Source organism: Camellia sinensis, unplaced genomic scaffold (assembly GCF_055761805.1).
Source record: "Camellia sinensis isolate YWXY unplaced genomic scaffold, ASM5576180v1 Unanchor1, whole genome shotgun sequence".
Taxonomy (NCBI): Eukaryota; Viridiplantae; Streptophyta; class Magnoliopsida; order Ericales; family Theaceae; genus Camellia; species Camellia sinensis.
The window spans coordinates 17539753-17553063 of NW_028128987.1; the positions used below are offsets into that span (position 1 = coordinate 17539753).

Genomic DNA, 13311 nt, shown 5'->3' on the forward strand with positions numbered 1-13311 from the left:
CATGTTTTTCCTGCACTTTCCAAAGCCAATTAAGGGACTAATTGAAAGGATTCAAAGGTTGTACAGTACAACTTTTACAGCACTAGATAGCACACAATGATTAGAATAGAGCTAAACTTCTTAATGTCAAATATCACATATTTAAACTCTCTTGCAGTACTTCATAATCTAGTAATAAATACCATTGAGCTTGATGCAAAGTAAGTAAATCATGAGAAGGCGAAACCAAACTACCTAACTGAAGTACCTAAGTTGTCTTCAATTGTTCAGCATCAAGGACTTGTGAATTTCTTACTACTTCATTCCTGCAACACCAAACAAGCATCAACAATGTTATGTGTATAGAAGAACAATGAATCTTGGTTACGTATTGAATTTTTTTTTTTTCGGTGTACTTTTTTTGCGATTTTTGTTATGTGAACATAGCATTACTGCAAATCAAAATCTTAGTAACGTATAGCTTCTCTAGTATACATTGAGAGCAAATAGTAACCTTATGTGCACAGAAAAGTGTAATGAACACTTACAAATTTGGGATATATCGTGCCAAGATTTTTGTAGAACTTATTTTCTTATAAACATATTGATTTTTGTATATATATCTATATTGTGCATAGCATCACTGCAAATCAAATTCTTATCAATATTTGTATAGCTGGCCTAGAATTAAAGACTAATAAAATGAAAAATGTTTCCTCACATTGTTAGTGCCCTCAGACATCAACCCGGCTGGTGAATTTGGAATGTACCTGGCCCACTATTTCACATAAAATTAGAATAAAATTAGAAATGTAACAAAATAAAGAAGCATTTTTGTTTAGTGATCATCATGAACCAAAACACTTTGAAAAGATAACTTACATTTTTAGCAGCGGCGCTAAAAGCTTCTCGGTGTGGTTTCTCAGGATTGGCCATTTTGATACGCTGTATCTCCTCTCTTTCATTGCAGAACATACATAAAATGCAACATTTCAGACTTAAAAACAGTATCAAACAACAAAAACAATTAGGTTTAGCAATAATAGTGGGTGAAAAATCATTTGTTTTGTAGATTTTTTCTCACTTCATGAATCGATTGTAGGCAGATGGAAGTCAGTGCTTTTTCTCAGGTGCTGCAAATGCAAAACAATCCAAACATAAACCAGAAGTTATGAGATCAATTTACTTGATTGTAAGTAAATTAACACCAAAAAAAAAGAAAAAAGAAAAAAAAATGAGGGATATATATTGATGATCTACGTTTTACAACAAAGGGTGCTTTGGGAGACACTTGCTCGCTTGATGTCGATGAAGATGAGGACGAAGACTGGCCCTTCTTGATTTCACAGCCAAAACCCTACACCGATGGCGATAGACAACATTCATTAGGGAAATTTTTTTCCTTCATTATATCTTTTTCTTTTTTCAGGTCTACTACAAGTACAGAAATCAATTATAAAATTAGATACAGAATACCCATTAAAGAGACAAAATTTTACAAGATTTGTTGGTAGGTCAACTTATATATTTTGTGTCATGTTTTATGACCGATTTATGTGTTGGTAGATTTTTTTTTTGGGAAGCAAAAAACTCAAAAAATATGGTACACAAAGGCCACTGTTAGGGATAAAGCAACTGCCACAACTACCATAAGACTATAGGTGCTATAACAAGAAGTGATGTTGTATGAAGAAGAAGAGCTGTACGCAGTATGTAGAGTTAACCTGAAGACTTGTTTGATGATCAAAATATTGTCCTTGAAGTGGAGGTCTTGTGCTAAGAAAAGAGAGGTTACTGCAATGGCCACATTTCACTGTCACAGTGTCTAACAACCTTTTGCATGGAATCCCAACCTAGGAAAATAGCCAGAGAGAGATAGAGAGAGTTTATATATCTATACAATTATATAAAGCACATAACTCAAATAATTTTGATTTCCGAAAAATTACAGCAATATTAAATTTTTCTCAAATATTTATATTTGCTTAGAAGTTATTGTAAAGATATAAAAAGTAAAAAAATAACTTATGTTCACTACTGGATTCTCTTTTCACTTTCAACCACCCATGATCTCTGTATTGAGAGTTTCAATTACATACGTAGTGTGATCTCTATATATACACACATTTTATAAGCATTTTCTCTACGAGATAAAAGCACCAAAACAACAAATTAGTGTATTTAGAAAGCAACAAAGAATAGGATCACTGTTGTATTAAAAAATGAGTCAGAAAAAGTTTTTTTAAAAAAAAAGGGTCTCTTATATATCATTTATTTATATCACTGATCTACTTGATAAGATATCATTTGTTTGCATTAATTTCTTAATAAATTATCTTCAAGGAAACTAATCATAACTATTATATAGGAGCCTAGGAGGTGACACAAAAAAGTGATAAATAATCAGTAATACATCCACACACACAAGTAAAATAAAATAAAACAAATTAAATTAAATCAACAGAAGATTAAAAAGGGTTTTATTGATTGAAAGGGACAAGTTTTAGAACACAAAATTCGACCCCTCCTTTGATTATTTTTGTTTGCCTTGCCCATTGTAGCAAGGGTGATACTGAAGTCGTCGTTGAAAGAGATAGATAACATGGTTGGATAATGAATAGATAGATAGATGAGACATAGATTGATCTATGTTGTTGGCTAGCTTCTTTTATATAGAAACTAGATCTTGCACATATATAGAGGGTTTTAAGAGTGAAATTGAGTAGTTATTACAGCAAGAACAGTGTTGCAGAAGTCGCAACGAACGTAGCATAGATTGTCGGCTGGTGGAACCAAATCCATGGAAGCTTTCTCTCCACCTGAGTTCATTGATGAAGATGAAGAAAAAGATGAAGAGGAAGAGATGGTTTGAATGAAGTGAGTGGGTCCAAGATAGAAAGGGTTTGTGAATATGTAGTGTAGTAATAAATAGGTGGGAATTGTGACGTTGGAGATAGTGTCAAAAAGAAAAAAGAAAATGAAAATCTAGGATTTAAAAAATTGACAATTATTAAAATAGAATATGTGGTGGATCTTACAAATTCAAATAGTCCACGAGCCATAGACAATCCACACTCTTTATCTAAATTATAAATTTTAGAATAAAAATTTTAAAAAAAAAATCTCAATATTTGATCTTTGTATCCAAATAAATCCTAAATTTTTTATTTTGTCACTTTATAATCTTTTGATTTGTTTTTAATCTAAATTATTTATCTATTTTCATTAAGTAAAGTCGATAAAAAAAAAAAAACGATATTAGCCATTAAACTCAAATTTTGTGAACGTGTATATACTCTTTTAAGTCCAACAACATATTAGCAATCGCCTTTGCTTCTGATTCTGAGTTGGTTCAATGCGGAGTTACATGGACCACAGTTTTATCTCATGGTATGTACCATTCACTTGATCAAAACCTAGACAATTTAACTAAATCCATCTTAAAGACAATCATAACCCTTTTTGTCTATAATCATCTGCTTAGTTGCACTAAATCCCAGATGAAAAAGAAAAAAGAAAAAAAAATTGCAAAAGGAGTTGGATTTCCATACAACACAAATGAGTATATGACCATAGTTATTTCACATTGATTCCACTGTCTGTAATTTTAAGAAATTGATATTTCATTAACTTTTTTTAACCCTTCCACACCACACCCATGCAGCCAAAGGCAGAGCAGAGCTAAGTTGGGGCAGGGGAGCAATTGTTGAGTTTTAATTTTTGATTAATGATATATAAACAAAATTCTTATACAAAATGCCATTCATACATCATAAAAAATAAAAATCAATATAAAAATTTCAATGGGTCTCCAGAACCAAAAAAATACAATAAAAACTTGAGTTAATTACTTAAAAGTCCTATTTATAAATGCTATGGTAACTCAAGTTTTATCTAGGGTGTTTTGCGAAGATGGTTAAAAGTTATTTTTTAGTTATTTTTGATTTTTTTGTGAGAGAGACAAGCGGGTCGAAAGTTGGATAGTGGCTTTTAACCCACTTTCCAAAATAGAAGATGTTTTGAACCAATAAGTCCTATTTTGTAAAATTAAGAATATTATCAATTTTTTTTTCTAATTCACCGTCTGGACTGGAAGGACCCAACTCCTTGTGTTGAAATTATGGTTCATTTACACAGGCACCATCTTTGATAGTTCATACATCATTCATTCAGATATGATGTTTTTAAGTAGTCACATTTAGTGTCTGAAACTCAATAACAAACATGCTCCCATTCTTATGAAACATAAATGTATTTAAAAACAACATACCTTGTCAAGAGTAAGAGCCAAATTCTGAAGCCTTTGGTTGTAGACTCCCTCTGCCTGTCTCATACAAAAACAAAAGGGATAAATATCAACAACAGTTAACAGCAAGAATACCTCTCAATATATTACACTAATCCTAAGTTCACATGGAAAACAAAGACTAAGGGAGAACTTAGTGTGTATGTGTGTTGTTGGAAGGGAGGGGGTGCTGTCAGTAATATTCACCTGGACCTCAGCATCACTTTTTTCAACCTCAATGGAGATATCTGCAAAGTATTTCCTCTTTTCTTCCAAATTATGCCTCAAAATCTCCTCAGGAAGCTTAGTTCGTTCAAAATTGATAAATCTCACCTTCACATAAGATGAATGTTTCAGATGAACAGAATCTTTTAAAAGGCCAAACCCATAAATGCAAGCTAGATATAGCATAGATATATACCAGACGAGCTGAGTAAGTAATCAGCCAACCCGGCAATCCCCCAAGTAAACAACTTCCCAAACCAGCCCTACCCAAGTCAATATAATCTTCTTCAGATACAAAATTTAATTCACAAGCCCCTAGCAACAAGTGATGTCGATCCAGTATTCCATGCCAATCCTTCAGAACCTAGTGAATATTAGAATAAAGTTAAATGAAAATATAACTGACTTAATTTCAATAGGAAAGGAATAACCACATTTACCACCACATGAAAATACTAAAAGTAAATAAACATGGATGGTTTGCTGTAGAAACTACTCCCACTCTGAGCTTACTTTAAGGAAAGATAGGATTGTGCAATACCACTGGTTCTGAAGCTTGCCGTGTTATTTCGGAAAGGGGAAAGGAATTCATTATAGATTAAGAGTTGAGTAAGGGGGGCAGAGCTTGAAGCTCATCAGCCGCAGGAACAAGGAGCGAATCCTCCAAAAATGGAATGAGCTTACAACAGCCAGAATTCTAATGAAGCAAGCCCCTTGTACAAGGCCGGTTGAACCCCAAACTCCACGGGACCAACTAAAACTTTCTTTTCCTTTCCTTTTGCTTTTGTTTTGTCCAGTTGACAAAACTTGATGTGATATTCAGATTTGGAAATTACAGTTAAGAAAAACATATTCAAGCCCGTACCTTCTGAAAGGCTCCTTCACCCGTCAGATTCAAGTAGCTCCCACGGCAAACTTGGCTCCCACATAAACAAACTGATGCTTCATATTCTTCTTTACTCTGCAGCATAATAAGCAGACATACATTGCCAGCAATATTATAATAGTTTCTATTAACAATCACACAAATTATCACCCAGAATAGAAATAAAAATAAAAGCTTAACAAGCTCAAAACACACACCTCCGTAACAGAATTATAATCAAATGTGATCTCTTCACCATATTCAATTGGGCGTACTGCATAGATTCCAATCTGGTACTGACCATCAACAGCAGTAACTCTGCTTTCACAGAAAGGAGGAATGAGTATGCAACATTCAGACAAGCACAACTAGTCAATCATGAAGGGAAAATTTTATCAAATGATATAGAGCAAACTTGTTAAAAAAAAATAAATAAAAAAAAAAGAAGAAGAAGAAGCAAACAAACAAACATAAATCCATCAAACAGACTAGGGGTGACGGTGGGGATGGAGATGAGGATGGGAAAAGTGGGAGGAAGAAGTCAAGGAGAGCCCCAACAATGAGATTCGAATAATTGCAGGATTTTTTTTTTTTTTTTGCAAGTTCTTGAAACAATTATACAATACAACTAAATGGTTTTCGGGGTCACTTTTTGTTACTTCTAATTACTTCTTTGATAAGATGTTTGTCACTCAAACCAAGATAGAGCAATTAACCAAAAAGGGCAACAAGCTTCTGTCTACAATAGCACAAAATATGAAAGCAAAATTTGACAAGTATTGGAGGAATGGGGAGAAAATCAATCTACTTGTTTATGTTGTTATGGTTCTTGATCCCCTAAAGAAATTTAAATGTTTGAAATTTTGTTTCTTACAATTAGTTGAAAAAGTGGTGAGTGAGATGACAGGCGGATGATTCAATAAGTGTCCAAATGTCTAATTTGAGTGAAGCTTCTGGGACGAAGGTGGATGATGATTGTGATAATCTACGTCTTCTAATTGCTTCTCAATTTAGATTTTTTTTGGAGGAGAAATATACTAGCATGTGTAAGTCTGAAGAAGATAAATACTTGGCCAACTTGTGTAAAGCTTCTAATGAAGAGAATTTTGATATATTGGGATCATGGAAGGTCAATTCTTCGAAGTAAAGAGTGTGGTCGACAATACCCATCTATACAGTTGTTTCTCAGCCTTTTGTTTGGGAAGACACATACTTGATTCATTCCGTAATTCATATCTCCCATGATGCTAGAGATTCTGATTTGTGCACGGAATTGACTTCATTGCTTCTGAGTTGGCCTTTAGTACAGGACACATAGTTGATCCATTTGATTTATGTACACAATTGGCTTCAAACAACATATCCCATTTCTCTTCGAAAGGCAATGGATGATGTTGAGTAATTTATATAATACAAATTTTGGATTATTTCTATAAGTATGCTATGTACTATTCAATGAAAACTCTCTACTAAACATGTATATAAATATATAAAATTATATATATCATATAATCATATTAAATGAAATGAATCTTACTATTCCCGATTAACTATTTTAGCAATAAGATTCACAATTCCATTCGTGATTTGACAATAATAGCTATAATTCATAGCTTCAAACAATCACAAAAATCAACAAAATTCCAAGATGCAAAAATGAAAAATTCAAGAGATTCAATTTGCTAACCAATTTTTAGTTTTTATCTCTCCTAGGGGTTACCTGTATAAATTTTTTGAATACCAACAAAAGCATACACCCACTAAGAATCACGGACACGGAAATTTTCAAAAAATGTTTTTCAAAAAATGCAAAACACGGGCATGTGCGCACAAAATATAAAATTTTATATATTTGTTATATGTCATATATATATGAAAATATCATTCCAAGAAAATAAACAAATATAATATAACACTAATTTCTATAAATTGACATTGTTTTTCTTTTTATCATCATATTCTAAGTTATTTTGTTTAAACTTATAATTAGTTTCATGTGTCTAACCAATGAACGCGTGTGTTTAAATAATGGAAACGTGTGTCCTCCAAGTGTCCCAAGAGTGTATGGGACTAAATTTTTTTTTAAAAAAACTAAGACCCATTTGGATGAGTGTCAGACACGCCAAGAAGTGTCCCACACGAACACGCCACATTTTTAGAAGTGTCCGTGCTTCTTAGCCACCCACAACACGAACTCAAAGATGATGTTTTAATGCTATTCAACACACAAATGGTCCAATGGGAGCAAGAATTTCCAAGAACATTTTGTTTCCAAGCAAAAGAGTCGTTTTCAAGTAGTGTACAACCGATTACATATTAGAGGAGCCAAACAGGCAGGTTTAGGCCGGTCAAAATAGGTTATGCATTTAAAACAACTCAGCCCAAATCTGCCCATATAATAAACGGGCTTAAACGGGTTGCTTTGGACTGAACAAATGAAAATGAACAACACATTTACTTCATTAATTTTTATTTCAAAAATTACAACAAATTTATTCAGTGAATTTTAAATAATAAAAAAATAAAAATAAAAAAACAACTTATTTTGATTTTTTTAAAAAGATTTTCATATAAATAATAATAATATAAAAATAATTAATCTTTGCAAACTTCTTGCTATTTTTACTTTTTGAGAATATTACAGCAAAAATGAACAATGAAAAAATGGAAACACAGGCTCTAGATTAAATCAACAAGAACATAGAGGATGTTATTCTCCGAGCTAATAGATTGGGTGTTCTACATTGCTTAAGGTTGCTCTCCCTCTACTTCTTTCTCGATCCTCTGCTTCATTATAGGATTTACTGGGTTTGTCTTCAGGTTCTCAAGCTATTCTCAGACTATGTGGTGCTGGTGCTGGTGCTGGTGCTGCTGGGGGAGGTGGAGTAGCGGTGGCAGCAGCAATGGTGGTGTTGGTGCTGGTGCTGGTGCTGGTGCTGGTGCTGGTGGAGTGGCAGCGACAGTGGTGGTGGAGTTGTAATGGAGATGATAGTGTTGGTGTGGTGGAGGAAGTGGTATCCGTTTAAATGGTTTAAACGGATACCATGTCCAACCCATTTAAGCCCAATTTTAATTGGGTTTGTAAAATGCAACCCATTTATGAATTTGGACAGGTTTAGACCGGCTTTTAATGGGTGTAATTGGAGACAAAACTTCAAGTTCATTTTAAGCAACAATATATACATGCTCACTATTGATAAGTTGAATAGTTACTTCTAAAATTTTGTATTTTTCCTCTTTGGAGATACACTTTCTAATAATGTGTGCAACAAAAAACACCATCAAAAATTCGTGGATAAGCAATCATACAGCCATGCATTTCACAGAGAGGGGACATGAATACAAGTATATATCACTTACTTTGCTTCACAATTAGGGCGACATGAATGACAAATTCGACTTGCGTAGTTTGCTTTGTGCATCGCATCAACAACAACTAAATCATACCCATCAGCATCACCCTGGCAAATAAGAGCACACGATCAAATGAACAAGTTCAAACAATCAAGAAGAAACACAAGGTCGTAACAACTCAAGCACAAAATTTGTTCAAGTAAAGCATAAAGTGCACCTTTGGCCGCTCAAGATAAATGTTGTAGAACTCTGGCGCTGGATCTTTAGAACTTTTTTGCAAAGAACGAATCCCATCTTGCTTCTCAAACCATTTCCAACCAGGATAAACCTATAACCATAAAAAGGAAAAGTATTTGCTTCCCCAATCAAACTAGGTTTCCTAGCTACTACGTAACTCAAGAAGCACTTTTTGCTTTTGAAAAAGGGGAACATGAAGAAGGAATGACTATCAGCCAAAGGCCTAAGCTGTTTGCTTGCCAGGGCAATTCAAGTGTAACTGTCCAATGAACGACAATAAAAAATGCTCTATTGATGGTTCATCCTCAAAGCTAATGTTAATCTAAGTAATTTTAATACAACAACAATAACAATATTTACTAGTAGACAAATTTATCAAACTGAATATCCACATCAAACTATAGCAGAACTATATAAAAGATAGGCCTGAAACTGATATCATTAGAATGGAGCACATACTTTCTACATAATAGAAACTTGCCAAAAAAGGCCTTCCCCATTCTGGCCCCCGAAATTGAGGGCACTGACAAGATATAATCAATAAGTAGCCCCAAATTCACAACAGAAAGGTTCCCAATCAAGGTTGAAGCACAAAAGGGGAGTTAGTTAAATGAGTTCACTAGAAAAACTATGGTGATGTATACTCTAGAAACTGTCCTACTATGATATGCAACCTGGAATTGAGGACTCGGTAAATGCTGCAACAGTGAAGAATCTCCCCAGTATCTACTTTGTGGACCAAAGAGTTAGTTATCTAGAATAATAAGAACTTACAGCCCTTCGACTAAAGGGGAACATACAGATTCATACTGCATTTTTGACAAACCACCAAATCAGGTACTGACACAAATTACTTGGGTAGAACTCACCCTTGAAAACCGTCTTGCAAGGGGAGGACACCCAAGATGCTGCATAGGTGCATCCGATCTCATACTTGACGTGGTGGCTGACTCTGATACCAAATGATACAAACCACTTGGGAACAACTCACCATTGAAAACTGACTTGCAGGGAGAGGGTCTTGAAGAGGCTTATACGCACACAACCAAGGCTTTTGTTGACCGATGTGAAATCGTAACAAATGCCAAAAAAAAAATCACCAGATCAAAAGAAAGAACTTCATTTGCACAGTGGTACTAAACAAATACTGGGACTAGCTATATACGTAAGCAAACATAAGAAATTGAATCAGACAAAAACAATTCATGGGTGGCTTTCATTCAATCACAGCCCAAGGCCATCTTTAAAAAAATAAAATAAAATAATAATAATACCTTAAGATTGCTCATTCAGTCATAAAGAAAAATAAATTGAGCTAATGAGGATATATTGAGACTAAAAATACCTTTAATAGAAGGCCATCCTTGGCCAGCTTATAATTGCTGTCAGCATGATTTTTAGCCACAACATGCTCGTCTGCCCAAAATATGTACCACTTCGCCCAATCAACAGTCTTGTTATAAGGAGCTTCACATAGTTTTCTGCTCCCAACCATATATACAAACCAAACTCATAAGACTGCAGAAAAGAAAAACCAAACAAAATGGGGAACAAAAGTATTAATACCCCATCAAGCCAATGAGAGAACCGCCTGACAAAGCAATGGCAAAAACACCCCTCTCCTTCACTGACACCTCCGACATAAAACTTTTTAAGGAACTCTAGTACAAAGCAACCAGCTCCAGTTAGAAGATATGTGAATGCATTTCAATCCATATTTGTTCTACAAAAATAATAATAAAAGAATGAAAATGGCTCCATCAAAGTTATACAAATCTCTTCTCTAGGGTAATAGGATAAAGCATAAGAAAATACATGGAAAATATTCCGAAAAAACTAGTTTTGAAACAAAGAAAATGTATCATATTCCCAAAACTACATGTGGACTGCACTCCCAGTGCCATTTATCTTTGTTTTGGGCCTTGGTGTCATCTCCTTTCAAAAGGATACCTTTGTGTTTTATTTCTAGAGATTGGAGAGCCATTTGTTATTTGTTATTTGTAATTTGCTCTCCACATTTCTTTTTGGTGGATTCATTGTCCTCCCTTTTTCTTGTGTTTCTTGTCTTACTCTGTTCAGTAATATTTCTCCATAGCATATCCAAAAAAAAAAAAAAACTGCACTCTGACTGCTCACCGTGTCATAGAATGAGGTACCATCGTGAATGCCACCTTGAACTAACTTGATTTGAGTTGCAGGATATCATTTGTCGGTTCACAAGACAAACCTAGCATGCAAAATTGCCCTTGCTAATTGTATCCTCCCAACCCCCCCCCCCCGCCCCGCCCCTCCCCCAACCCAACCCCCCAACCCCCCCGCCCCGCCCCGCCCCCCCAACCCAACCCCCCCACCCCCCCCCCAACCCACCCCTCACGTCACACACGTCACTCCCGTCACACACGTCACTCCCGTCACACCCGTCACACACGTCACTCCCGTCACACCCGTCACACACGTCACACACGTCACACCCGTCACTCCCGTCACACACGTCACTCCCGTCACACCCGTCACTCCCGTCACACATGTCACACCCGTCACACCCGTCACTCCCGTCACACCCGTCACTTCCCTCCCCTTCCCTCACTCCCCTCTCGTCACTCACGTCACACCCGTCACTCCCATCCCCTCCTCTCACTCCCCTCACGTCACTCTCGTCACTCCCGTCACTCCCCTCCCCTCCCCTCACGTCACTCCCGTCACTCCCCTCACGTCACACCCGTCACTCCCCTCACTCCCCTCACGTCACACCCGTCACTCCCGTCCCCTCACGTCACTCCCGACACTCCCCTCCCCTCACGTCACTCCCCTCACGTCACACCCGTCACTCCCCTCCTCTCCCCTCACTCCCCTCACGTCACACCCGTCACTCCCCTCCCCTCACGTCACTCCCGACACTCCCCTCCCCTCACGTCACTCACGTCACTCCCCTCACCTCACGTCACTCCCCTCCCCTCCCGTCACTCCCCTCACTCACGTCACTCCCCTTCCCTCCCCTCACGTCACTCCCGACACTTCCCTCCCCTCACGTCACTCCCGACACTTCCCTCCCCTCACGTCACACCCGTCACTCCCTTCCTCTCCCCTCACTCCCCTCACGTCACACCCGTCACTCCCCTCCCCTCACGTCACTCCCGTCACTCCCCTCACTCCCCTCCCCTCCCCTCACATCACTCCCCTCCCCTCACGACACTCCCGTCACTCCCCTCCCCTCACGTCACTCCCCTCACGTCACTCCCATCACTCCCCTCACTCACGTCACTCCCCTTCCCTCCCGTCACTCGCGTCACTCCCCTCACTTGCGTCCTCCCATCACTCCCGTCACTCGCGTCACTCCCCTCCCCTCCCGTCACTCCCCTCACTCACGTCACTCCCCTCCCCTCACTCCACTCCCCTCGCTGAGTGGTGGTGGTGGTGGTGGTGGTGGTGGTGGTGGAATAGGGGGAGGTGTTGGTGGTGGTATAGGTGGTGGCAGGGGTGTTGGTGGTGGAATAGGGGGAGGTGTTGGTGGTGTTGGAGGAGGTGTTGGTGGTGGTGGTGGTGGTGGTGTTGGAGGAGGCGTTGGTGGTGGTATAGGTGGTGGTGGTGGTGTTGGAGGAGGTATTGGTGGTGGCGGTGGTGGTATTGGTGGGGGCATAGGTGGTAGTGGTGGTGTTGGAGGAGGCCGTTGGTGGTGGTATAGGTACTGGCGGGGGTATCGGTGGTGGTGTAGGTAGTGGTGGTGCTATTGGAGGAGTTGGTGGTGGTGGTGGTGGTGGTGGTGGTGGTGGTGGTGGAGGAGGTATTGGCGGCTCTGTTATGAAAGCTCCCTCCCCCTCCCTCTGTATCAAAGCTCCCTCCCCCTCCCCTTTCAATCGCTGCCTCCCCTCCCCTCCCCTCCCCTCCCCTATATATGAAACTCAGAAAATAAAAATAAAAATAAAAATAAATTCAAAATTACCTCCGTATGGCAGACGGCGGGAAGCTGAGATGGAAGGAAGCCTCATACGTCGCGGATTTCATGGTGATTGGCGGCATCATCGCCGCGACTTGATTCTTTTCCTTAGTCAGTTCACCCCCTTCCTGCTGATCCTGCTGTGCCGTAAAACGGCACAGTTTCACCATATTTTTTTTTTTTTTTTTTTTTTTTTTCTCTCATGTTGTTACTATGTTTTTTTAAACTCTAAAATATTAAAAAATAAATAAATAATTTAAGAGTTAAACCTAAACTCTAAAATTAAAAAAAAAAAATTTAAAAATTAAACCCTAAATCCTAAACCCTAAAATAAAAAAATAAAAAAATAAAAAAATTTATATCAAACCATATATATATTCATATACTTTATATTTCTAAACCATATATATATTTTCAACATGTCATATATCA

The 13311-nt window shown here is 37.7% G+C and overlaps 1 protein-coding gene across 1 annotated transcript; it reads right to left on the bottom strand.

Moving 5' to 3' along the window:
• Positions 1–13049, bottom strand: LOC114309488 (histone-lysine N-methyltransferase ATXR3). The gene is made up of 15 exons (XM_082910643.1): positions 12886–13049; positions 10291–10426; positions 8926–9036; positions 8715–8815; positions 5573–5672; positions 5355–5450; positions 4686–4853; positions 4472–4597; positions 4250–4303; positions 1704–1832; positions 1240–1336; positions 1064–1112; positions 862–937; positions 701–757; positions 1–305 (listed from the first exon to the last, which is right to left on the bottom strand). Exons 1-12 carry the CDS (start codon positions 13047–13049, stop codon positions 1093–1095), a joined length of 1302 nt encoding a protein of 433 aa, XP_082766769.1. The 3' UTR covers positions 1–305; positions 701–757; positions 862–937; positions 1064–1092.
• Between the last annotated feature and the right edge of the window lie 262 nt (positions 13050–13311).